This window comes from Peromyscus californicus, unplaced genomic scaffold (genome assembly GCF_007827085.1).
Source record: "Peromyscus californicus insignis strain IS unplaced genomic scaffold, ASM782708v3 Scaffold_17__1_contigs__length_78620276, whole genome shotgun sequence".
NCBI classification, from domain to species: Eukaryota; Metazoa; Chordata; class Mammalia; order Rodentia; family Cricetidae; genus Peromyscus; species Peromyscus californicus.
Window position 1 is genome coordinate 31,489,070 of NW_026294469.1, and position 26,164 is coordinate 31,515,233.

Below are 26,164 nucleotides of genomic sequence, written 5' to 3' on the forward strand. Positions count from 1 at the left end.
AAAGATCTTCCTGTGCTCCAATTTTCAAAGTATGGGCACCCACACCCCACTCTTTTTTTTTTTTTAATTTGGAGGAGACTGAGCCAAAGATTACTGAAGCCTCTCTCGTCTCAACATTCAAGGAGTGATTATCGCTTTTAAGACCAGTATTTTACAAGAGGCTACCTTATCTTTGAACCACAGCTATCATTAGTATGTTTGACCTTCTCAGAAAATTCTCATAAAAGTTTAAAAATAAGCATGACCCCTTGGCATGTTTCTTACTAAGCAACTTTAAGCTGCTCAAATTCGGGGAGAAAATGGCAAAAGTGGGTCCACAAACTGTTCGCTGCTTGGTCCTATCTGCTGTGACATCAAGGATGGATCAGCCCCCGTGTGGGGGCTGGCAGGCAGCGGCTGGCAGTGACAGTGTTAACAGCGTTGGGTAAGGTGATCCCTTGAAACGGGAAGGACTTTGTGGAAGTTTTCAAAGCTTGGCAGCTGGGCTGCCCAGCCCTTCGGAGGAAAAGAGGCTGGCCGGTTAGAAGGAGCAGCCCCCTTGAGCCCAGAAAGGGGCTAGCACATTGCAACTGAAATTATAGGCACAAGGTTAGTGGTCCCATGCACCTCTCCAGCGCGCTGACAACTTTGGAGAAGAGGCCCCCACCCCCACCCCGACCCCCGCACCGCGCACTGTCTCTGTTCAGCGCACCTCACTTCTGCTCTGCCAGCTGCTGGGGGCCACCGACCCTCCTGCCAAGCCCACCCGGGGTGTCGGCGGTCCCTGGAGCCTGGGCGTGGCTGACTTGTACCCGGGAGACCTCTCAAAACCGGAAACTTGGTTCTCAGGCATCCGAAATGAAACTGTTTCTAAAGGCAGGATTGTTTTCGGACCACACACACACACACACACACACACACACACACACACACACACACACACACACACACCCTGCCCGTTCACGCTGTTTCCTCTGGGTTTCTGTAGGCTGTGACCACAAGCCTGAATTCCTTTCTGCTGCAGTGAAAGCCGGCCAGTACAGTTGTCAAAGCAGCTAAACAGGCCACAGGACTTCACCTGGTAGGAGGAAGAATGTCTCTGGTGCTACACTAATCTGGGGTGGAGGAAGGCATGGAGGGAAGGAGAGGGGAGAAGGGAGAGGGACAGGGGACAGAGTTAAGGCAAAACAATATTGGGGAGTAGGGATTTTTCTTGTATATTGCTCGAACAAAATAGTGGAGGAAAAGCTACTGGAGGGAGAGAAGTCTACATCTGCATGGGAGTCGATAAACACTTCCCTAAGCTCATTTGCTGTGCTGCAGAGAGGAAGACAAGCCGATGGGGGGAGGGGGGAGGTAGGTGGATATCCTCACAGAAACTGTATTGTCAGGGCCTTAGTCTAAGCTAAGATTGACTGTGCTCCAGGCAGGAGAAAGCACCCCTCCAGTCCTTCCAGCAGGGAAGTAGCTCCCGCCTCAGCCGGCCGGCGATTTTCTCTCCTTGCTGGGGCCCTCCACTCAGAGGCAATGAGCATTCACTGTGCAGAACTAACTCCCTCTGATCCCTGCAACAGGCACAAGTCTTCTAACCTGCAAGACTGAATCAGAATGAGTCACTTGAAGCTCCCGGAACAAAGTACTTGCAGCTGCCTCTCAAGACACTGCCTCCATGTAGGTGGGACACACCTCTCAGGGCAGTCACATTTTTTTTTTCCTCCTTCCTTCAAACAGGCAGGGAATTCTGATGCTCCCAAAAGACTGGCTCTACCCGCTCAGCTCGCAGCTGCCCCTACAATGTGAATCCTGCTTCTCCAGCTCGGGACTGGAGTTTTAAAATAAAATGGATGATTTGACGTTACTTGATCTCCTGGAGTGCCCTGTGTGCTTTGAAAAGCTCGATGTCACAGCCAAAGTCCTGCCCTGCCAGCACACCTTCTGTAAACCATGTCTACAGAGGATTTTCAAGGCCCACAAGGAGCTGAGGTGCCCGGAATGCAGGACCCTGGTGTTCTGCAGCATCGAGGCTCTGCCAGCCAACCTGTTGCTGGTCCGTCTGCTGGATGGTGTGCGCTCGGGACAGAACTCCTGGAAAGGGGGTTCTTTTCGCAGGCCTCGAATACTGACCTTGCAAGACAACAGGAAAACCAAGACCAGCCCCAGAAGTCTACAGGCCAGCCCTTTCCGGCTGGTGCCCAGTGTCAGGATCCACATGGATGGGGTAAGAGAAAAGTTGCTTGCTATTACCATGTGCATTTGGAAGTTGGTTATGTGTATTCTGAGAGCTAGGGAACAGACTTCCTTCATGTAGACAGACTTCCAGCAGAGTGCAAGAGATGATTCCCCAGAAATCAGTTTACTGAGACACAATGGGAACTCCGAGCCTATCTAATCCATCCGACAGTTCATCTCAGAACTTCTAACACTTGCTGGATTCTCTTTAGTTTTTGTCTTGAGGGAGTTTAAGTGCTTGTAGATAATCCTTTTCTGGTCTTTCATATCTGTGGCTAAGGAACCAGACCAGTGTATGGGAAATGCCCTAGGGGTGAGGAATAAAGAAAATAAATTCAACTACAGGTTGCTTTTGAGATTTCGGAGAAGTTTCCCTATATCAGGTGTTGATTGAATTTTACCTAAGTCTGTCTTCCCATCCCTTGTCATAAAGTGCCATTGTGATGATAATCATTCATAATCTGTTCGAAGCTATAAGAGATACTTGACGCCCCAAATCACGCAAGAGGGAATTGTCTCTGTGAGTGGACTGATGGATGGCAAAGGGTACAATATATAATAGAACAGATGTGTATGGGAACACTGCCAATGTGTCTCTACAAAGTGAAGAGAACACACAAAATGCCTGCTGGGCAAGGGCTACAGTACAGACCCAGTCAAATGCATATATACTTTTGGATTACTGATTAAAGTTCCCCATGTTCCTCTGTCTATCCCTGATAGCACACCCCAAGAACTTGATCTGGGCTGCTGTGCAAGAGCACACCTCAGGAGGAGGACAAAGTCCTGTGAGTCCAGAGGGGTTGTTTGCATTGTCATCCCTGGTCTACCGGGACCAGAATGGACACAAAGCTATGGCTTAGATTGTTGGCATACTTAGGCAATCGAAGACTCATTCTTTGAAGTCCTGCCTAAAGCAAGCTTTAATGCTGGCAGCAGGGTCCCAAGACTGCTCTGAAGAGTAGCAGTGGGTGGGAGCATTCGGCGGCACTGGGCTCCCTCCTCACACGGAAAGGCTTGCAGTGTGCATTCACATCTGTTTCCTAAGGTTTTTCTTTGGAGAGTTCAGTCTCTTGGAGTTCACTGCACCTTTAAGCCACCCATGTGGTAGGGTTGTGTGTGAATATTCAAAAAAACGAGAGCGGGAAGTTGGCGTGGTTTCTTCGCTGAAGATTTTTTTTTATTGCTGTTGTGCTTTCTGTAACACATTCCAGAAAAGGGATGGGTGCTCACTCCTCTCTAGGTCTCCTCAATCAATCAGAATCCACAGGCCTGCAAAGGTAGAGTAGGGCGGAGAACAAACTTTATTCAAACCTGACTCGTTAAGAGAAAAGATGTCTGTCCCTGGGTTGGCAAATCACTCTTGAATTCCAAACACCTAGAAACCTCTTCTCTCCCCTTCCCTATAAATGTCTGTCTTACCTTTCAGGAGAGGGTCATCATTCACTAAGGGAATGTTGCCTGGAAGAAGGCAGGGCCCCATCAGCAGCTTTGCCTACTTCTGTTCAGGTGTTCATCTTCCCCATGTCGCTAAGGAAAGTGCGTGCACAGTTGCCCGGTGGGTACACCATACAAGATGCACAGAGTGCTTCTCCACAAGGGGGACTGAGAGCAGAAAATAGGAAGACGTTAAGATAGTGGGTGTCCTTGAATCTCTTCGTGGGGACTTGGAACGTGGGGCAAAGGAGACCGTGATAGGTCTGTGCCTAGTCACCAAACTGCCCTGGACCTAGGCCTGTCATCAGGGCTGAAGCGCAGACTCAAGTCCTTGAGGACTCATACTTTCAGAGAGAAGCCGGGTTAATAAACATGTTTCCCAAAGGGAGGAGCTGGCAGCCCACCACTATCATCCCATTCATTCATTTCTTCCTTTGAAGAGTTCATCTCATGCCTCTTGTCTCTTGATGGGGATATGAGCAAGCCCATTCCTGGATGTTAACACAGTGTCATTCTACAACTTGTTTCTGCTTGTAAAAATATAACTAGCTTTCCTGTAAGTATGAAACCAGCATGCCTTCCAGTTAAGGCATGGATGGTGCACTCTGAGAGTGGACTTGCAATATCAGTCAAATCCCCTGGAGTTATTTGCCCTTTCTGCCTCAGTTTATCCAACTGAGCCAACATTCAATAATATTTGCTCCCCTCATCCCTTCTCTAAGACACTGTGAAATTATCTTTGCAACATGCTGTATCACCATGGAAAACATCTGCCAGGGAAATGCAAAGCACCATCATTATCATTAATTTAAACGTACAGTATGACTTTGGGCAAGCCACTTAAGCTGGCTGGGTCTCAATTTAAAATTCTGTAAAATGGGAAAATGTATTATAAAATCCTAGAGCCACCTTGACACCTAACTAATTAATGTTTGCAAAGCACTCTGAGAGTCTTAGATGAAAGGCATTGGAAGATTGTTATCATAGTAAGTATCACTATTGGCTGTTTATTGTGCCCTGCCGTACATGAGGCATTCTGCAAAACACAGGAGTAATAGCCCTTGCAGGAAAGCGGAACAGGCATTGTTATTAAACATGAGTCTATGGTGAACCCAGACCGGAGTAATACTAACTCTAAGTACTCCCCTGAGCAGGGAAAATAATCTGTTGTTGTAGGGTACCATTTTGTAAAACACCTCTTTCATAGGCCTCCTTCACAGCCTGGCACGCTGAAGGAGTTCATTTTACTTCCTACCCACAAGCTTTTTAAGCCCAAAGTCTGTTCTGCTGGCCCAGGCTCATCCACCAAACAAGCTCATCAAGATCTCTTTGTTGGCTCGAAGAGGCCTGATGCCTGTTGTGCCAGCAAGTATGTTAGGGTGGAACCAATAGTCACACCTCGTGCTGCCAGCCCAAGAGAGAGAAAAATTAGCCCATTGTGCCTACACATCTAAATCCCTCCCAAGCTGATTGTGTAAAAAGAAAACTTGAGAAGTGGCTGCAGGCTTTTACAGCATGCAATTATTCCACGCAGATGGGGAGCTCTGGTGGGCTCCTTATGAAAAAAAAAATCCCTATGGTTCTTAGTCCAATGCAGCCAAGCCAAAGGAATTGGACAAGCCTTCAAAAGAATTATGAGTTGCCAAAGAGTTTATCTCTTTTCCTTCTCATTCTGTTTAATAATATTTCTGAATGAAGACAGGTAATAGAGGTTTTGAGAAATTAAGAATCCAAACCCTGAGTCTGCTCCTTCAATGGTTGTGTACTTTGACTGAGTCACTTAAACCTCGGGGCCTTCAATTCTCCATCAGCAAATTGAAGATAATAGTAGTACCTACCTCAGAGGGCTGTTGTGAGATATAAATGCAATGATTCATATCCATTAACTCTTAGTGCATTGACTGGCTTGCGTTGAATGCTCAATAAATATTAGCTGTGATTGTTGTTGAAGTGACTCAACACTTTCTACGCAAAATTAAACGCCCTCTCTCACCCCCTTGTGAATTAAGTGCCACCCCAAAATGGTTCTTGGTGCCCTGATTATCTGGCTTGTATGGTTTTCTTCCAAATGATCTATGGCCCATAATTCTGGAACGTGACTTCCCAGCTTGTGCTGGCTTTGAAGCTCCATTCCAGAACCCTTAGGAGCTATAAGCTGATGGGAGGAAGAAAGGTCACAAACTTCGCATCTCTGAATAGTTAAAAAAAAAAAAAAAAAACCTGATTAAATTTTTAAAACCATGCACAGAAAGCAAGTATCTGGCTAACCTCCCAAGTACCACTGATTCTTCATTAACTTGGCATTTTCTCTTGTCTCTGCCACTCTCTCTTCCCCATCACAACTGTCACCACCCTGGGTCTCTCAGGGCTGGACTTTCTCCCTGCATTGTTAAGCATGGTGGCAATCACACCCCATATCAGCGAGAACACACCTGCTGTCACCACACAGAGACCAGGTGGCTTTGTCATAGAAACTTATTCAGCTGCTGTTGCAAGCAACTGAGGAGCAAAAATGAGGTCAAAAAGCACCTAAGGGAGCTGAGGTCAGGCAGAAACCACAAGGTGGTGGAGCCCCTCTCTTGGGTCTCAGAAGTGTTCTAAGCAGTAATACAGATGGTGGGTTTTGCTAAATGCGCAAAGAGATTAAATCATTCCAGTCCCTAAAAAACAGCAGGCAGGTGACACCTGGGATGACCATATGTAGCAGGTAGAAAAATTCAGGTAGGTAGAGGCTGCAGCTGAGAAATCAGAAGACACGGGCGAGTCTCCAGCTCTACTCAGATTTGTTTGCGAAGAACTTTGGCAAAACATAGGGCCCCAAATGTCGCTGCTGTCATGCACCCTCAGTGCACCAATTCCTAGTTATAACCCACTCTCCCTTTCATTGCTAACTGTGTTCAAGGATTACTGCTCAAATGGAGCTGCCTTTGTTCTGGGGTTTAGTATTGGTCAGCTGTAAAGCCTTAGGCAGGTCACTTCACATCTGTCATCAGTTTCTGTACTGTAAAAGGGAGATAATAATGGCGTGCATACAGCGTAAGGTCACGATGAAGTTAAAATGTGATGATGCACATTGAGAGCTTAGCACAAGTGCCTGGTACCCAACAGGTGCTAAGCCATGTTAGCAACAGTAAATCATAAGGCGCCGCCATAGCAGTCTGCTGACAACAAGGCCCTCTAAAACAATCGAGCAAAGCTTAGGTGAGCTCACAGAGACTGAAGCAGCGAGCACAGGGTCTACATGGGTCTGCACCAGGTTCCTCTGCATAAATACTCAAGCTTTTAGTTTAGCACTTTTTCGGGACTCCTGAATGTGTAAACAAGTGGGTCTCTGATTCTTGTGCCTTCTCTTGGGGCTCTTTTATTCTTCTGTTGGCTTGGCTTGTCTAACTTTGATACGATGGTTTTCATTTTATCTTATTTTTTTTCAATTTGTCATGTTTTGTTGTTATCTCCCAGAAACCTGTTCTTTTCTAATGAGAGACAGAAAGGGAGTAGATCCAGATGAGAGAGGAGATGAGGAGCAACTGGGAGGAGTAGAGGGAGGGGAAACTCTATTCAGATAAAAAGAAAAATTAAAAATACAATAAAAAATAGAAAAGTCTGCTGGTACTGGGGGGGTGAGGTATATACATAAATACTGAAAAATTAAGTAAAGGGGACTTGGGGGAATATCAAAGGAAAAAGTATTCTCAAACAGTCAGAGCTATCGGGACAGCTTATCAGTAGATGCCAGAGCTTGTGGGCTGGGGGCAGGTGTGGCTGTGCCAGGGCAGCGTGAGGAATTCCGTGGCATGACACAATTACTCTGAGTCTTGATGGGGGTGGTAGTGCGATGTGTATGCACTAAAATCACAGAAATGAACACCAAGAAAATAGTCAACATACCATATGATAAATTTTCAAGGGATATTGAAAAGGGGGAGTGCGGTCTACACACTGTTTGGTGCTGCCTGATTCCCACCAGGCCTCCTCTGATTTCCTCTCCCCTCCATGCGCTCGGGACCAGTTCGGTGACGGGAAGGACTCTGCCATCGGCCTGATGATCAGGGTGATTTTTGCAGGGGGCTCCTCCCTGTTTTAGTGAGCCCAGTGTTGCGTGACCTCCTGCTGTTGGCTAAAGGTGTCTGGCTCTCTCCCCATGGGTGGCCTCAGCTCTGAGGAAGGTGGGTGGGGCATAAAGTTCTCCTTAGTCAACATCAATTATCCACCACAAGGAAAACGCCACCTCAGGATTAGCATATGCATATTTTTGTGTTGCTTTACTTTCTGCTTATGAAAGGATGCTGCACACATGTCTCATCATACTATAAAGAGGTTCGGGAGAGAAAGTACTTGTGTAGCTCATGACCCATGAAGAGCAGCCTCATCTGACCCATTCCAGGGTTCTGCTCAAACAGATGAAATACACGAGCCTATCTTTTGCATTCTTCTCATTTTTGCTAACTCCAGAGACCAGCCTGTCACACCTGTGAACTGCAGATCCTCAGTGAATGTCCCCCAGAGCACCAGGTCAAACCTCAAAGCCAGAAAGTTCTTGTCAGAATAGTGTTGTGATTTCAAAAGACTAGGAATCTCTAAGTGGGAGCTAGTCATAAAAACCATTTCTCAAACTCCTTGTCCTCCTCCTCCTCTTTGGTGCTGGAAATGGAACCAAAGGCCTCACACATGCCTAGCAACGCCCAGTTACTGAGCTACATTCCCCCAGCCCCTCTTGTTTGTTTTGTATTTTAGGGGAAGGTTTTGATAAATCACCCGGCTCGTTTTGAGTTTACTCTGCCTCAGATGGGCCTTGAGCCTGCAGTCCTCCTGCCTCAGCCGCCCAGGCAGCCAGCATTGCAGGCTTGGGGCACTATGGCCAACTCATTTCCCAAATTTCAATGATACTACATCGCTTTCTCCTCTCTTTCACCAGGACCTTAGTGATAGAACAAACTTGGAAAAGTGCTGTCCCAGAGTTCCTATGCTCGGTCACGGCACAGACCATAGTTTTAAACAACTCTGAAACCCACTATCTCTGTTCTCTGTGGTATTTAGCTCCTACCGGTTTCCAGCCACAGGAGCTATGGTAACCTTCACTGCGAAGGAAGGATATTGGCTTCCCAGGGCTACCTCTCCAACTCTGACTGGCTAGAAACCCAGCTGTCAGCATACAAGAACATACCTGTGTATGACAGATGTGTGTGTGTATAAATCAGATATTGATTATAAGGTGATATCTATTATAAGACATACTATCTGTGTACTTACAGCATACAGGGGAAAAAAGAAGCATGGCCATAGCTACTCACAGTAAGACACATCTGATTTTAGGAATGCTCAGGTGTGCTAAAAGCAGTCTTGCCTTGTTCCATTTATATAAAGTGAACGGTAATGATTTGGAGGTTAATGAAGATGTTTAGTGTAGTTGTATGTAAGTCTATCAAAATTCACCATCCTATACACTCAAACGTATACATCTTTATACATGTTATAATTCAATAAAGTTGATTAAGACAAAGAAGACTTGGACTCAAACTTACAGTCTGTGAGAATGTCAGGTAGTGAGGTAGAGCATTTTGAGGGGAGTGAAGCTTGGTCAATACAAGGAAACTCCCTACGAGATAGGCGTTTTTAAAGATTGAAGGAGGACAGGGTCAAGGGATGAAAAGGCGGGGTCTGACCTACACATGTGGCTGCAAGGAAAGGCAGGACTGAGATGTACTGCGTTAGAATGGAAGCTGGAAGAGAAGGAGGAAACAGATGGAGAGGAGGCACGGCGTCCTGCCTTCTTATCAGGACGACTAGATACCACTTGAAAGGTGTATGTCAGCCGCTCCCTGTAATAAAGTCTTTCCAATAGCCATGCCAAACTGGCTACATGTCAGCAAGTGGCCTTTCGGTTATATCGGCAGAGACTTGATAGATTTGATACAGCCAAATGAGAGACAGTTAAACAGTGCTCCAAGGTGGTGGCAGCTAAGCATGCTGGGAAATGGAGAAGCAGCAGGAGGGCAGAGGCATTCTTCACTGTCACGTGGTCAGGTCACCTAGCTAACCCAGCTCACAGCAAAGCAAGTGACAGAACCCAAAGCAAGTGACAAAAACGGCACAAGACACAGTCCTTCATGAGCAGCTTCCCGCAGCGTGGTCTTTGTCAGCTACACCGCTGGTGCACAGCCCTAGGGCTCCAGCTCCCGAGGCCAGCCTGCTCAGTGCCTGCCACGGTGTTCCTCAGTGCCCGCCACAAACAGGCCCTGTCCTGACAAGTCGCGCTAGGAACTCTCGCTGAATCCATCTCAGATTTCTGTCAAGTCTCCAGCCTTTCTCCAAGACACCAAGAGAACACAGAACTCATCTGCCAACACTGTGCTCAGAGCCCCTAGCCTACAGCCTAACCCGTGGTAAGAACTCCAACGTGTTTACTGAAAGTTAGAGTAAATAAATAAATGAGTTCATGTCTCTCGGTAGACTTCATGGAACCACGGGCTAGCTCCTTGCAGTGCAGAAATGAGCCCTTGATGAATTAAGCCATTACAGAGCTATGTGAGGAATGAGCTGCACACTATATTAGGGGCAAAGCACATGGTGCCTGAAATGCTCTTGACGTGAGTCACCTCTTTAAATACCTTTTTAATGTTGAAAACACGGTGGGTCAGGTTCAGAATCACTTGGGTCGTGAATTGCTAACCTGAAGACAGGAACTGCCACTCTGTATATGGCCAGCCTTTGTCATACACCACAAATCCACACACACTCCTTGGTTCTTGATAGGTGTACTTCATCAGAGTTAATTGGCAGTTAATTCCACAAGGGAATAGACTCCAAAATAATTTGCCTGAGTTCCTTTCCCCAGCGCCTGGTATGTGTGTATGTCTCTCCACCTCTCGTGTGTGTATGTGTGTGTGTGTGTGTGTGTGTGTGTGTGTGTGTGTGTGCATCTGTGTGTGTCTGTGTCTGTGTATGTCTGTGTGTCTGTGTCTGTATGTATGTCTGTGTGCCTGTGTGTTTCTGAAAGGGAACAGATGTCTTAGTAGCATTTTAAAATGCATATTCCAATTTTTTGGTTACTTCTGATTAGGCTTTCCCTAAGATAAGCAAACAAGACAGTGTCATGGCTCAGAAGAAAGGCCCTGACATGTACTGGTTGTGCGCTTCTGGCTAAGTTACTTAGCAACTCTGAGAATTGTTGGTATCAGATAGAAATAGCAGGGCACACCTCACAGAATGATTTGGAGAATTGTCGATGAGACCGTGTTTATAAAGTACCCACCCAATGGTCTAGCTCCTAGCAAGGTTAACTGTGGTTATGCTCATCCAGGTAGCCTCATGTATCTGTTAAAAATGCTATCCCATTTACCATCTAAATGGCTCTTCTGTGCTGTGAGCATGAAGGTAAGCGTGATCCTGAGGGCCGGGGAATGCCTTTCAAGTACAAAGACTAGAGTTCAATCCCCAGAACCCACATCAAAATCCTATGCATGGTGGTATACCAGGGAGCCAGAGGCAAGAGAATCCCCAGGGCTCACTGACCTAATTGGTGAGCTTCAGCCTAATGAGAGACCTTGTCTTTTATATACATCTATATTTTGTTTATTTTTATTTCATGTGCATCGGTGTTTTGCTTGCATGCATGTCTGTGTGAGGGTGTCAGATCCTCAGGAACTGGAGTTACAGACGACAGTTGTGAGCTGCCATGTGGGTTCTGGGAATTGAATCTGGGTCCTCTGGAAAAGCAGCCATCACTCTTAACCACTGAGCCATCTCTCCAGCCCAAGAGACCCTCTATCTTAAAGGAAGTAGATGGCCTTCCTGGGAATGGCACCTGCGATTGTCCTCTGGCCGCCACACACATGCACAGGTACTCACCCACACACCCACACATTAAATAAAACAGTGATTCCGGTGCCAATTGAAGGCTAAATCAAGAAAAATTCAAGGGATTGTCTAGCACGGGGCCTTATATTAAACTCTTGTAGGCACGTGCCGCCTTTCTCTTTGACTTTAGCGAAAATGAAAGCAAATGAAACACGACCCTTGGAATACGCTAACCATGGTGATGCAGTCAATAAATCCTAAAAGTAGCACAGTGTGCTAAGGTAACACGGGTGAGGGATTGGTCCTCTCTGCCAACACAGTCCGTGTAGAGTGGATGGCCTGTGTGTGATTCCTGGAGCAGAGCACTTCAACCCACAGACGCTCATTTCATGTGTTTTTAATTTGTAAAAACGAATTCATTGTTGTGTGTATGGGTATTTTCCCTGCATGTATGTCTGTGCTCCAAGTGTATGATGCAGTGCCCGTACAAGCCAAAAGAAGGAGTTAGAGCCCCTGGAACTGGAGCTACAGATAGTTGTGAGCCCCCGTGGAGGCGCTAGGAATTGGACCCAGGTCCTCTAGAAGAGCAACCAATGCTCTTAATCGCTGAGCCATCTCTCCAGCCCAAAGACTCTCACTTCATCTAGATGCAGCCGTTGATGTGAGTGTTACTGGAACCTCTGCTTTATCCATGGTAGTTCCAGGCTCAGCTGGTGCTGGTATTACTATTTTAATAGGAGAACATGACAACAGATCAACTTTTAGCATCCCTGTACCAGCTATGGGAGAGTTCAGGGAAGTGATCGAGGTTGCACTTCTTTTAAAACTAAATTTATTTATTTCTTTTACATCCCAACCACAGTTTCCCCTTCCTCCTCTCCTCCCACTCCCTCCCCCATCTCCACTCTGCTCCCCCTGCACACACACACACACACACACACACACACACACACACACACACACACACACAAATCCACTCCTCCTCTATTTCTGTTCAGAAAGGGGCAGGCTCCCATGGCTATCAACAAAGCATGGCATATTAAGTTGTAGTAGGACCAAGCACCTCCCCTTGTGTAAAGTCCAGGCAAGGCAATCCAGTATGAGGAACAGATTCCCAAAAGCCAGCCAAAGCATTAGGGTCAGCCCCCGCTCCTGCTGTTAGCAGTTCCACAAGTAGGTCAAGCTACACAACTGTCACATATATGTAGAAGGCCTAGATCAGTCCCATACAGGCTCCGAGTTGTTGGTTCAGTCCCTGAGTTCCTGTGAGCCATGGTTAGTTGATTTTATGGGTTTTCTTGTGATGTCCTTGACCCCTCTGGCTCGTACGATCCTTCCTCCTTCTCTTCAGCAAGATTCCCTGAGTTCAGCCTAATGTTCAGCTTGGGTCTCTGCATCCATAGCCATCAGTTACTGGATGAAGCCTCTCTGATGATTACTGGGGATAGCCACCAATCTATGAGTATAGCAGAGTGTCAGTAGGCATCATTATGTTGACATGTTCTTTCTCCAGTTGTGTTTGGTTCTATCCTATGTCTCTGGACCATCTAACCTCTGGGTCCTGGCACTCCAGGCAGTGTCTTGGGTGGGCTCACTCTCATGGCAGGCTGGACCAGTCATTGGGTGGAGACACTCCCACAACCTCTGAGGTTGCACCTTTTTTTAACGCTCATGGTCTGGGTCACTAATTATCTAAGCTCTGATGGTTGACATTGAGTCTACAAACTTCAGAATACACTGAAGCATATATGCTGAGTATTGAGTCCTGGTCCCTTGGCCCCAAGGCTTCTGGTTTGAGAAAATGTGTCTTTGGGTACCATTCACATACATAAGCATTCGGGGTCAAGAGAAAGTCTAAACAACTTAGAGCATTCAGTATAACCCTTCCCCCAAAGAGCTAACAAGAGGACACTTGCCTGGAGAAGGAGAAATAAAGCAGATAATCCCACAGATCTTGAAACAGACCACCCAAGCTGAAGGCATCCATCAAAGGGCCACGGATAGGAGGGCAAGAATGAGACATTCTGCCAATCAGGAAGTTGACCCCACGTGGCTGGGATCACTCAGGGGTCTGTGTAGCCTTCATTCCTCTGGGAGTCCAGTCCTCCATCTCACACCCCAGGTCAGTCTTATGCTCTTCCTGAGATTCCTATGGTCCCCTGTTGTTACCCACTCAGCGTCTACAGCCTGCACAATACTATCTCTTTCCCACTGACCTTAAGCTCTATGGGTAAGAAAGTGACCTATCTCCCTCTGTATCTAGTGCAACCACTAACTGCAATCATCACTCACTAAGTAGTCATTGAATGCATAATGTTTAACATACTGTAAGAAACCACAGTCAGATTCATCAGCCTCAAGGCTGAAGAATTCCTGTTCACTTCCCTCTGAGGCTAGCAGAAGGATATATAGCACCCATTTTTCTCCCAGAATCCCTACCAGCCACTGTCTGGTTGATAAGGGTGTTTCTTGACTTAGGTCCAGGTATGCTAGAAATGGCATGTAAGTTCTTGCAGAGGATTCAAAGGTAATTGGATTTCAGAAGGTTTAAAAGAAAAAAGTCAAACCAGAATGGAATGGAGCAGATTTGCAAGAACACCACCAGGTGACTAGCATGTCTTCTCAGTAAGTCATTCTGGTTTTCGCAGAATTAGGAATGATATCACCATACACATAAAAGTATTTTAATTGGTTACCAAGGCAATGCAACAGAATCACTGGGCACAGAACAGGAATAGAACTGTGCAGGGCCGTGTTCAGGAATGCTGTTTATCTGCAATATTAACAAGCTGCCTGGATACAACAAAGCCAGGGTGACAATAAATCTTATTTGGGACTTTTGCTTAATAAATAAGAAAAATGGATCAGGGAAAGAGAAAAACTTTCTTTCCTTTTCTCTCGAGAAGCAATAGAGGTGATCTTCCAAAACTCAAGTGTCTCCTTGGAGTGGAGAATTCCCATGGATGGAGGAAATCCAAGGCAACTGGCTCTGTGCTTAAAGGAAGGTGGATCCAGGTGAAAGGATGGAGGGGACAGTGCTGCCTCCCTCCTGAGAGAGTAGATAAAGGTTACATTCAGGATGCAGGATCCAGCGTAGTCACAGAACAAAATTTTCCCATCCCTTCCTTCTTAGTTCCCTTTATATTGGAAAAAAAATATTACACATTAAACACCATCATCATCATCATCATCATCATCATCATCTTGGTTTTTCCTAAACAGGGTTTCTCTGTATAGCCCTGGTTGTCCTGGAACTTGCTCTGTAGACCAGGCTGACCTAACTCAGAGACTTATATTACTTATAAACTGTATGGCCGTGGCAGGCTTCTTGCTATTTAGTTCTTATATCTTAAATTAACCCATTTCTATTCATCTATACCTTGCCACATGGCTCATGCCTGACCGTATCTTTACATGTTGCTTGTCATGGTAGCTGCTGGCAGTGTCTCCTGACTCAGTCTTCCACTTTCCAGAATTCTCCTCTCTCTTTGTCCCACCTATACTTCCTGCCTGGCTACTGGCCACTCAGCACTGTATTTATTAACCAATTAGCACAACACATTCACAGCATATGAAACATCCCACAGCACTTCCCCTTTTCTTTTTTTCAAAAAAGGTTTTAACTTTCACATAGTAAAATTACATATAACAAAACAATTATCAAGCAAGAATTATAGTTATAATATCTAGTTTATTTGAATTTGGCAAAATTAAAGAAGATAACCTATCTACCCTATATTTGTGAGTCTAAGGTTTTATATCTAACTTATCTTTTATCATAACTAAGGAAAATTATAACTATCTAGTCTTCAACTACATCAAAGACCTCAGAAGGATATACTATTACCTGAGAAGTGCAAGGACACATGCAACTTTCAGGAGTCTAGTGAGAGTAGACAGAGACAGCTGGCAGCCTGGACAGTCATCCAAAGTTCCTCTGTAAAACTGGGGCATCTGTCTTCAGCCCACAGGGCTAGAGTCTCTCAGTTGCTTCTCTGTGTCCTGTAGAATGTCTGGCAGTTTCCTCTGTGAAGCAGGAACCTGAAGGACCATTTCACCAAGCAAAGTTCAGTGGTCACCTTCCTATGGGTCTTGCATGTCCAGTCAATCAAGCAGTCCAGGCAAGAATAGTTTCTTGCCGAAATGGCTATTTTTGCCAAGAAAATAAACTCCATATAGAGTGTCTTCGATGCCCATTTTCCTCTCTGAAGTAAATTGGTGCTGCCAAAAGCAGACATGTCTCACTATCCAGAAAGTCTAAATTTTTAAAACATTTTAAATGCCATATTCTGTAGGTCTTTGAAGTGTTTGAAGATTACCTACCTAATTGAATTATATCTATGTATACCTAGAAAACTTAACATGACTACAAGTTTGACTATCATAGAAGATTAATTATTAATCTGTATTTTTTAATTATCCATTGCAATCTAAATGAGTTACATAAACATAATACCTCAAACAAGAGTAGAAATATATATACAGCATAACAAAATTAACTTCAAATTTATATCAATAAACTAAAATCTACAGCAATGTAAAACATTTGTAAACAAGTTAGTCTTTAAAAGTAGGTTCATCAATCTACCCTTTTATTGTATCAAATCTAAACTATTCCCTTTTCTTCTTTAGAAAGAGATTGCATTTATAATCAACCTGCTTTAAACGTGCAAAATAAACATAATTTCCTTTACTCCCCCACTATTCTTCGGAGGTCTGCAATATTTCTCATTTTTCAGATGAGAAAACAGCTAGTTAGCGGCAGGGCCAGGACTTGAACCTGATCTGCCTGAAGCCAAGGCTTAGGCACTGAGCAGGGCAACCAAGGGGACCAGGAACACAGGTTGTTTTCCTGGAACCCTGTGGAGCCTGCACAATCTGGCATTGCTGGTCGCTTCCTGCTGGCACCCATCTCTGAATTCTAATGCTTCTGAGAAGCTTCCAGAACGAAGCTTAATCTTTGGCTATCGCACCTCCATGGAGATGTGTCATCTTAACCAGGACTGCTTGGTCAGAAATTTAAGAATCTCAATCATAAAAATGAGTCTAGGTGAGTAGAAAAGGAGATAAAAAAAAAAGAGGTGAGATTGGGTGAGATAAAAGAGGAAAATAGAGGAGAGGGGTGGGAAGGATATACAGGAGGTCTAGATGTTGGGGGGAACTGGGCATGAGGAGAACAGAGGGGGAAGCCAATAAGAAATCTGATGTGCAAGAAAATTGGGGGGAGATATTTCAACTGGAGTCATGACAAGCTCTGGTCCAGAACTAGTCTGCTTTCCCCCAAAATATAAACAGTTAGAGCAAAATATTTATGTTCTGTTCCCTACAGAAACCTGTCATCTGGGCAGGTGGCAGGAAGCCAAGCCTGAACGTCAGGAAACTCAGCTTCTACCCCTGTCTCAGCTGCAAAGCATTCATGGGACTTCAGATGCATCTGTTCGCGAGCAAACCTTAGCAATGAACTATGGTTTGGAAAGAAGCTTTAAATTCTCCTTCTCAATATTCTAGCATTCCAAATTTAAATTTTCCCCTTCCAATTTTAGAGAATATGTAGAAGAAACATAAAATTTTAAGGAAATTTTTAATTTAATTCAAAGTTTCTCAGGAAAAAAAAATATCAACCATCTTGAGCCCTTCCAGTTTTCAAGGGCCTAGGATGATTTAAGCCACAGAGCAGTACCTTTTCACAACAGGAAAACTAAGACTCGGGAGAAGTAAGACACATGTCCAACGCCACTCATGCATACTGACTCTAAATCCACACTCTAGTTCAGTGGGTCGCAACCCCTTGGGGTCAAACAACCCTTTCACAGGGGTCACCTAAGACCATCAAAAACCACAGATATTTACATTATGATTCATAACAGTAGCAAATTACAGTTATAAAGTAGCAACGAAAATAATTTTATGGCTGGGGGTCACCACAAGAGGGACTATATTAAAGGGTCACAATGTTCGGAAGGTTGAGAACCACTGCTTTAGGCACTCACACCGTGGGGTTTCAGGGTGAAGTTCTGCTCGCCTGTGCAAAGAATATGTGTAGCACACAGCTGTTTACTTACCATGGATTCATGTATTTCTCTAGAGTCCTGTTACTAGTTTAAGTCTTGGTGCTCCCCAACCACACACGCAGGGTCTATGTAAGTCATCTCATTCTTATATTCTGGAATCTTACATCTGAAAGAGATTTTGAAGGTCCTCTACAGCCAGCTGGCTACCTCTCCCATGCTTCAGTCCTCTCTTTGGTTTCCCGGAGAAAGGTCCACCTGCAGGGTCTGAGTGTGCTCTGTTCCCTCCACCTCTTCCTGAAATGTCTTCCTGAAGTTGAGTCACAAGACACATCTGTTCCATCTTAAATAGGAGCCTAGAACTTTTTGCAGGCAACTCAGAGCACGTGCATTTTGTTGTCAATAATATCTTGTTATCAATCTTATTTTCTTCCAACTGAAGATTTCACTGATTTCAGCCAATGATCTAGTTTTAAGTATTGTTGACACACGGGGCAGTATAGAGCAATGGTTAGGAGCACAGGGCAGAGGCGGGGGAAGGCTTTAAAGTCGTCATAATTGGCTTCAAATTCCAGCTTTTCTTGTTCATTAAGAATGGAGTTAACATACAACACACCATACATCAGTTCTGAGAAAACTGATATATTCAAGGAAAGACCCATGTTCATAATATGTGTTATTAGTTTGTTTTTTTTAAATTGCCACAACTTCCTTTTTTCGGGGGGGGGGGGTGTTCTTTTTCGAGACAGGGTTTCTCTGTGTAGTGTTGGTGCCTGTCCTTGATCTTGCTCTGTTGACCAGGCTGGCCTTGAACTCACAGAGACCTGCCTGGCTCTGCCTCCCAAGTGCTGGGATTAAAGGCGTGCACCACACCGCCTGGCCACAACTTCTATTCAAGTATCCATCTTATTTTACTGTGTGTGCCTGGTCCAAGGTCCTGTTGCTTTCTGTTTAAACCACCCATCAATAAGCATGCTGGGATTTTGTCCCCTGAATCACCTCTGAAGCGGGGCTACACCACAGATTCAGGTCCCTCCAGGAAGAAGCACCGCACTCCTACGGGAATCTTTCTTGACACCCTTTCCCTGTAAAGAGCCTCTAGCCATTACAAACTGCTAAAACAACACCTTAACAGGTAGACTGTTCTTCAAAGCCTTTAGGGAAAAATATTTTTAGTTTCCATTTTGGAGAATATATTTCATAGTGCGTGTGCATGTGCATGTGCGTGTGCGTGTGTGTGTGTGTGTGTGTGTGTGTGTGTGTGTGTGTGTGTGTGTGTACTGCTATAAATTAAGCTCAGTGAACGGAGGGAATTCTGCATTTCAGTAACAGCAGCAACTGACATTCATCAGTGACAAAAAATCTACGCTGAGTGTTCTCTGCAAACTGGACACTAAACTAGGCACTGGTATATAATCACAAACAAGACAGACTGACATATGCTCTGTTAGGATAAGCAGAAAGAACCGCAACATACGCGCACGCACACACGCACACACACGTACAAGCACCAGTGTTCTTACTTGGGTCCTCTCCCTGATTATTTAGAAGATATAAGAACACTGTCAGGGCAGTGGAGACATTGTCTGGGAAAGAGAAGATGAACTACAAGGTTACACAGTGAAGCCAGCTGCAACCTGGCGCCGAAGCTTAGCCCTCCGGGTAAAACTCTGAGAGCTGGTAAATTCTACAAACAGGTGATAGACGTGGTGGATTTATAGCCCCATCTATGAGCTGTTGGTTAAAAGTGGTCTTTGGGAGCAAACCAAGTTCTATAAAGAAAAGAGTTCCAACAAAATTGCAGGTATTGACTGTTGAAAATGAGCTGACTCCTGCATCCACGTGGTCCAAGTACATATACTCGGGCACGGGCACATGCACATAAAATAAATATTTAAAACAATAAATGTAATCTGAATAAAGTACGACTTTGGGTTAACAACTTACAAATACTAGTTTATTAATATTAAATCTACCATCTGGATGTAAAACGTTAGCCACAGGTATAATTGGATACAGGCTACATAAGAAATCTTTTTATTATCCTAATTATTTTTTGTGAATCTAAGCAAAGTTTTTTGTTTTAAGTAATAGACCAAATATAAAAAGATATAAATAAGATATAAACAAGGAAAAATAAATAAATCATTATTCCAACTCAAAGTAATAATTATTGTTTTTGGTGAATATTCTTTTGACCCTTTTTTGATATATAAATCTTTAACTATATTTTAATAAGAAATTATCTCGATCTTTCCATATCTACTATTTAGTAGTCTGCTTCCAAAATACAGTAAGCCTATGAATAAACATACTTGCATAATATTTTAGATGGCTTCATATTGAATTAATGACCTTAATTTATTGAACTAATGCTTGTCATTGAATAAACATTATATCTAAATTTTTGCTATGCTACAAAATGATGCGACATCTTTTGTGTTGTTCCTGTGCACTTTAAGATCAGTTCAATCCACAAATGTTACCATTTAAAGAGCCTGTTTTCTGAAATAGTGGCCTCTTCTCCGTTCTTCACCTCAGTTTCCAGCTTAGGGTTAGGGTCACTATATTCTGCCAAAGTAGATTTTGTTTTTATTTTGAGACAGGGTCTCACTATGTAGCCTTGACTGGCCTAGAACTCACTATGTAGACAAGGCTGGCCTCCAACTCACAGAGAGTCTCCTGCCTCTGATCTACTCTCCCAAGAGCTGGGATTAAAGGGGTATGTCACTACATCTTACCTGAGTAGATTTTTAAAGATGCCTCTTAAAGGGATCTTTTTTTTTTTTTTTTTTTGGTTTTTCGAGACAGGGTTTCTCTGTGTAGCTTTGCGCCTTTCCTGGAACTCACTTGGTAGTCCAGGCTGGCCTCAAACTCACAGAGATCCGCCTGGCTCTGCCTCCCGAGTGCTGGGATTAAAGGCGTGTGCCACCACCGCCCGGCGGGATCTTTTAGTTGTACATCTTTCTTTCTTCTTTTTTCTAGAAACCTCTTTACTTCTATTTTAGGACTAAAACACTTATTTACACTGTATAAAGTACTATCCTGGTAATTGTTGACACCTGTCAACTACAAATCAATAGTAGTATTTCTCCTGCACATTGAAGACATCATTCTAGGGCTTTCTGATTTTTATTGGTGGTGCTAATAAATATGCAATTGTCTGATTTTATTACTCTTTTTTTTGTTTTGTTTTGTTTTGTTTTATCTGGAGACAGGGTTTCTTTGTGTAGTTTTGGTGCCTGTCCTAGATCTCGCTCTGTAGACCAGGCTGGCCTCGAACTCACAGAGATCTGCCTGTCTCTGCCTCCCGAGTGCTGGGATTAAAGGTGTGCACCACAACCGCCAGGCTTTATTACTCTTTTTAAGGTAACCTATATCTTCTTATCTGACTCTATCAAATATCACTCCTTTCTATTTATTGGTCTGCACATTGATTATGATATGTTTCAGCTAGTGCACTTGTGTGTGTGTGTGTGTGTGTGTGTGTGTGTGTGTGTGTGTGTGTGTCTCGCGCGCGCGCATTCATGTTTGATTATTTACTTGGAGTTTGTAGAGCCTCTTAAATCTGTATATTGATGTCTGTTTCAGTGATGGGAAGAAACGTAGCTCCCCAAAGGTGCTCATGTCTTAATCCCCAGTGAACAATCCATGTTAACATCATAGATTAATTTGGGTCACTAATCAGATGACCCTGAGTGAAAAGATTGCCCTGGGTTATCCTTGTAGGTCTGACATAACCAACTGTTCACACAATGAAAGAAGCAGATAGAAGAGGTGCTCAGAGTGAGCTGATGTTGAAGAATTCAGCCCATTCATGCTGACTTTGAAGGTGGAGAAAGGGGGCCTGAGCCAGAGTACAGGCCATTCCTGAAAGCTGGAAGCTGAAGGGAAGTAAAACGCCCCCTAGAGTCTCCAGAAAGCGGTGTGCCCGTCCCACATCTTGAGTTCAGCCCAGTGATACTCTTGTAAAATTTACACTTCCAGGACTGGCGACAAAGTCCTGTTGCTCTAAGCCAGTTACTTGTTAGGACAACTACAGAGATGTCACACAGTGCTCTCCAAAAGTTCTGCGAAATTCTTCAAATATGATCCCCAAATACCATCTTTTACTTACACTCTATCCTCCATATCTCTTGACTCATCTTAAATATTTAGTATCTTTTTATTTTGGTGATTACTTAAAAACTGTTGACTCTGTTTCTACTGTACATTAACTCATATATTTATTCCTATAGATAATTTTTATATAAATGTAATCGAGTTATATTATGCACATCTTTAAAAGAAAGATGTACTTCTACTCAATATTTTATTATAGGTTTGAAATTTCCATTTTAGAAGTGCAATAAAATTATTTTGACCAAAAACAAATTTTCATTTTCTTTATAGTTGTCTTAGTTAGAGTTATTATTACTGTGATGAAACACCATAACCAAAAGAAACTTGAGGAGAAAAGGGTTTATTTGGCTTATGTTTCCACATCACAGTTCATCATCAAAGGAAGTCAGGACAGGAACTCAAGCAGGACAGGATCCTGGAGCCAGGAGCTGATGCAGAGACCATGGAGGGGGGCTGCTTCCTGGCTTGCTCCCCATGGCTTGAAGGCTCAACCTTCTTTCTTATAGAACCCAGGACCCCCAGCCCAGGGATGGCACCACCCACCATGAGCTGGGCCCTCCCCCATCAATCACTAATTAAGGAAATGTCCTCCAGGCTTACCTACAGCAGGATCTTATGGAGGCATTCTCTCAATCGAGGCTCCCTCCTCTCTGATGACTCTAGCTTGTGTCAAGTTGACATAAAAGTAGACAGTACAATGGTCATCTGTTGAAATCACTTTTACTCGTTCTCTTCAGTCTGTCTACCCAGTTCTGGGTGACCAAATATACCATTAGAATCCTCTTAGGTTAATTAACATGATACATAAGGATTTTCTGATGACTGATAAATACGTATTTATGTGTTTATATATGTTTAGTTCTGTTTTGAAAAAAATGACTTTTTTATCTTAGATTCCAAATGTCTCATACTTTAGCCTCAATTTTACTTTCAATAAAGTTAGTAATTAAAAAAAGAAGAAAGAAAATGAGCTGACTAAATTAGAAATGGTGAAGGGCTCAGAAGATATGTTAGCAACACACTTTTGTACACACACACACACACACACACACACACACACACACACACACACACCAGAAATAATCACAACTTGTGATGTGTCTACTGACATCAAAAGTCACAGAATAGAAGACACAAAGCCCTTTGTTGAGGGTAGGGAAATAAAGTCTCCGCAGAGGACACATTTATGATGATACTGAAGAATGACAGGCAGACAGTTCCGTGGAGACCAGAGAGCGAAAGCAGAACTGACTGCCTTCAGGCAAGAGCAGAGTCATACCGGAGTGAAATCCAGATCCTTGGAGCTGGCTCAGGAGACTTCACCCTAAAGACCTGGGGCCAAGCTGTCTTCTAAGGAGGACCCATCTAACAGATTCTTCCCATGATTCCCTGAGGCCTGGTCTAAACTGGGAGCTGCAAGGGCAGTCTAAACCAAGTTCTCTGAATACTTTCCTTTAAAATGCAAGTGATAAGGAATCATAAAACGCAGGTGTGAAAAACTCTTAAAGAAGAGAGGGTAATAAAATGACATCTGCTCCGATGTCTTACCAAACAAGTGTGGAGTATACTGTTAAATGAGAGAAATGGAGAGTCCAAGGTCACACCGTTTGCCAGTGAGGTACACAAGGAACAAACCCTAGATTTTCTTACTCTCAGTCATAGCTCTTTGAATTTTCCCAACCTACCTCACCTCTTCCACATGGCCATTTGGTGTGTTTGCCTCGAAAGCAGGTGGCACCCTAAAGGATATGTTTGAAATCCGAGCATATGGAGATTATGGGTGGTGCTTGGCAACAGGGTGCCTTCGGACCTCCTGAGCTCAGCAAATAGGTGTTTATATGGCCACGCATGTTCATGCCGATTTTGAACCTCTAAGGGCAGTTTTCTAAGTAAGGCTCCAGGAAAAGGGCAAGGGATAAGCTGTCCAGAGAAACAGCAATAAAGTTATCTTTAAAATGTAATAGAGATGCCATGAAGAAGGTAAGCATAAGCTCTTAGGGAATATCCCTTTTATCTATTTTCTAAAAACGTGTTTTAGGCAGTATTTACCCAACATAACTAAATTCTTTGTGTTTTTTTTTGTTTTGTTTTGTTTTTTAACTTTTTAAATCATTTCCAAAGAATACCAAAAAAAAAGGATGTTAGGCAGTCACAGAGTTTTAGGGAGGCTTAGAAAAATCTGCCGCCGCCGTCCTATGAGGAGCAATTGTTCCAAAAGACCCCTGCTGGCTTCCACCTTACTCACACTAAGAACAAGGCCTCCCCTTGGTCCTAGTCCCAATGGTATATTGGAAGTCAATGCACTTAGGGAAGGAGTCTTCCCTGATACTCTTTTTGCATTACTAATTCCCAACTTGAAAGTCAGATGAGGTGCATCCCACTGATACAACCTAGATCCCTAGCTAACAGTGAGAGTGATGATGCTTGCATGCTCAGCTTCCCAGTGTTGAAAAAGATCCTACCAGCCACCAAAATATATGAAGTGGGTGCAGGGCATTCAAAGCAATCACAGGCAGGTGTCACACACACACACACACACACACACACACACACACACACACACACACACACAATCAAGGCATCAAAGAGCTGAGAGTCACATAATTCCAGCACCACTACCCCCAGAAAGGAAGCCTCTGTTAATATTGCCTAGTTTGATAAATGGTGCTTAAGATCTGCTGATCTCGGATGCAGAGATCCACAGCCAAGCACTGGCTGAGCTCCGGGAGCCCAGCTGAAGAGAGGGAGGAGGGATTCTATGAGCAAGGGGGAGAATAGGGGTCAAGATCATGATAGGGAAACCCACAGTGACAGCTGACCCGAGCTCATGGGAGCTCACGGACTCTAGATCGACAGCTAGGGAATCTGCATGGGACTGACCTAGACCCTGGGCATGTGGGTGACAGCTGTACAGCTTGGTCTGTTTGTGGGGCCCCTAGCAGTGGGACCAGGATCTGTCCCTGGTGCATGAGTTGGTTTTTGGGAACCTACTCCCTGTGGTGGGATGCCTCTCCCAGCCTTGATGCCGAGGGGAGGAGCCTCAACTTGATATGCCATGCTTTGTTGACTCCCATGGGAGGTCTTACCCTTTCTGAGGAGTGGATGGGGGAGAGGTAGGAAGAAGGTGGGAGGGGAAAGCAGGAGAAGAGGAGGGAGGGAAAACTGGTTGGTATGTAAAATAAATTTAAAAATTCAAAAAAATAAATAAATAAAAAGATCTACTAATCTGATACTGCCCAGAAGCTGTTTGTTTGTTTGTTTGTTTGTTTGTTTATTTGGAGACAGGGTTTCTCTGCGCAGTTTTGGTGCCTGTCTTGGATCTCACTCTGAAGACCAGACTGGCCTCAAACTCACAGAGATCCGCCTGGCTCTCCCTCCCAAGTGCTGGAATTAAAGGCATGCACCACCAACCGCCTGGACCCAGAAGCTTAATAATGCCTGGATCTAAATCCAAACAGTCTTTTGTGTCTAAGATTGACAAAACTAAGAAGAAATCAAATCCTATCTGTCTCCAATATCTGTCACCTGGACTTTTGCTTAACAACGGACAGACTACTGCCCTACCTCACTTGTGTTTAACTTCTGGTTTCTATTTTGTGATCAGGAAAAAAAAAAAAAAAGAGGTAGACTATTTGTTTAAAAAAAAAGCGGGGGGGTGGGGCTGGTGCTGTTACCAGTGGAACTGGTGCTGTTACCAGCTGAAATAGAAAATGAGGTTCTCACCTTTGAAGAATAGTAACAGGATGTGAAATTGCTATTGGCACTTTAAGATTCATTAGCAGGGTCAAAGTGTGGATCAAAAGAACCCAATAGGCAAAGCAGTTAGCAGTACTCTGTTTCACTGGAAAACAAGGCAGGCTTTTAAAATGCAATCCCTCCAAGAGCCTTCCCAGGTAGGGTCGTATTGGGTAGCAGCAAGACACTGATGGAAATTTTATACAAATGCTGAAATGAGTTTTGCTAACAGACTCCGACAGTGAACACTGCCCAACCTTGACTCTTGCCAAGTTGCCCACGGAGAGAAAATGAAGAGGGCAAATTGATAACATTCTTGAAGACAGCGGGATTCTTCAGGAGCCTCCATCTTCCTGCATCCATCTTCATCTAGCCGCCTCATGACAATCTCAAAGGGAATGTAGGTTGGGGAACCCGGAGGGAGTCATCTTCAGCTGCCACAGGGGCAGTTTCCCTTACTTCGCGACAGATAGAAGAATGTAATGACTAGTTAGAGTTGTTTTGTTTCTCACAAACTTCTTCGTAAGAACCATTACCTCTTTCTGGCCCCAAGGAGACTAGAGAGCTGAGGAGAGAGGACATTTCTGAGGTAGATGAAGGAACTCTTCTCAGGATTCTAGTTGCAGACCAGAAGCTATTTGAGGATTCTTTGGAATGCAAGTTCTTGAATACTTAAAATACAATCAACATAAGGAGTGGTAAAAGAATCTTAGTAGCTTTGATTTAAAGAAATTTCAGCAGTCACTTGGTCATGGACAGTAACCGAAGGGGTTTTTATCACTAACTGAAGTAATGAACTAAGGGGACCAATTCAGAAAGAAAGAAAAGTTGTCCAAGTCAGATGTTAATGCCTACTA

General features: G+C 44.1%; 1 protein-coding gene across 3 annotated transcripts in view; it reads left to right on the top strand.

Moving 5' to 3' along the window:
• The first annotated feature begins 504 nt into the window (after window positions 1-504).
• Sh3rf2 (SH3 domain containing ring finger 2) overlaps window positions 505-26,164 on the top strand; it is a 108,150-nt gene continuing 82,490 nt past the window's right edge. Inside the window, exons 1-2 of one of the 3 annotated variants that reach the window (XM_052742090.1) lie at window positions 505-588; window positions 1,711-2,197. In XM_052742090.1, coding sequence (XP_052598050.1) covers window positions 1,820-2,197 — 378 coding nt within the window. In that variant the 5' untranslated portion in view covers window positions 505-588; window positions 1,711-1,819. Of the gene's footprint in view, window positions 589-940; window positions 1,061-1,453; window positions 2,198-26,164 lie in introns of those variants that run through there. The other 2 variants (XM_052742089.1, XM_052742091.1) reach the window with 2 other exon arrangements.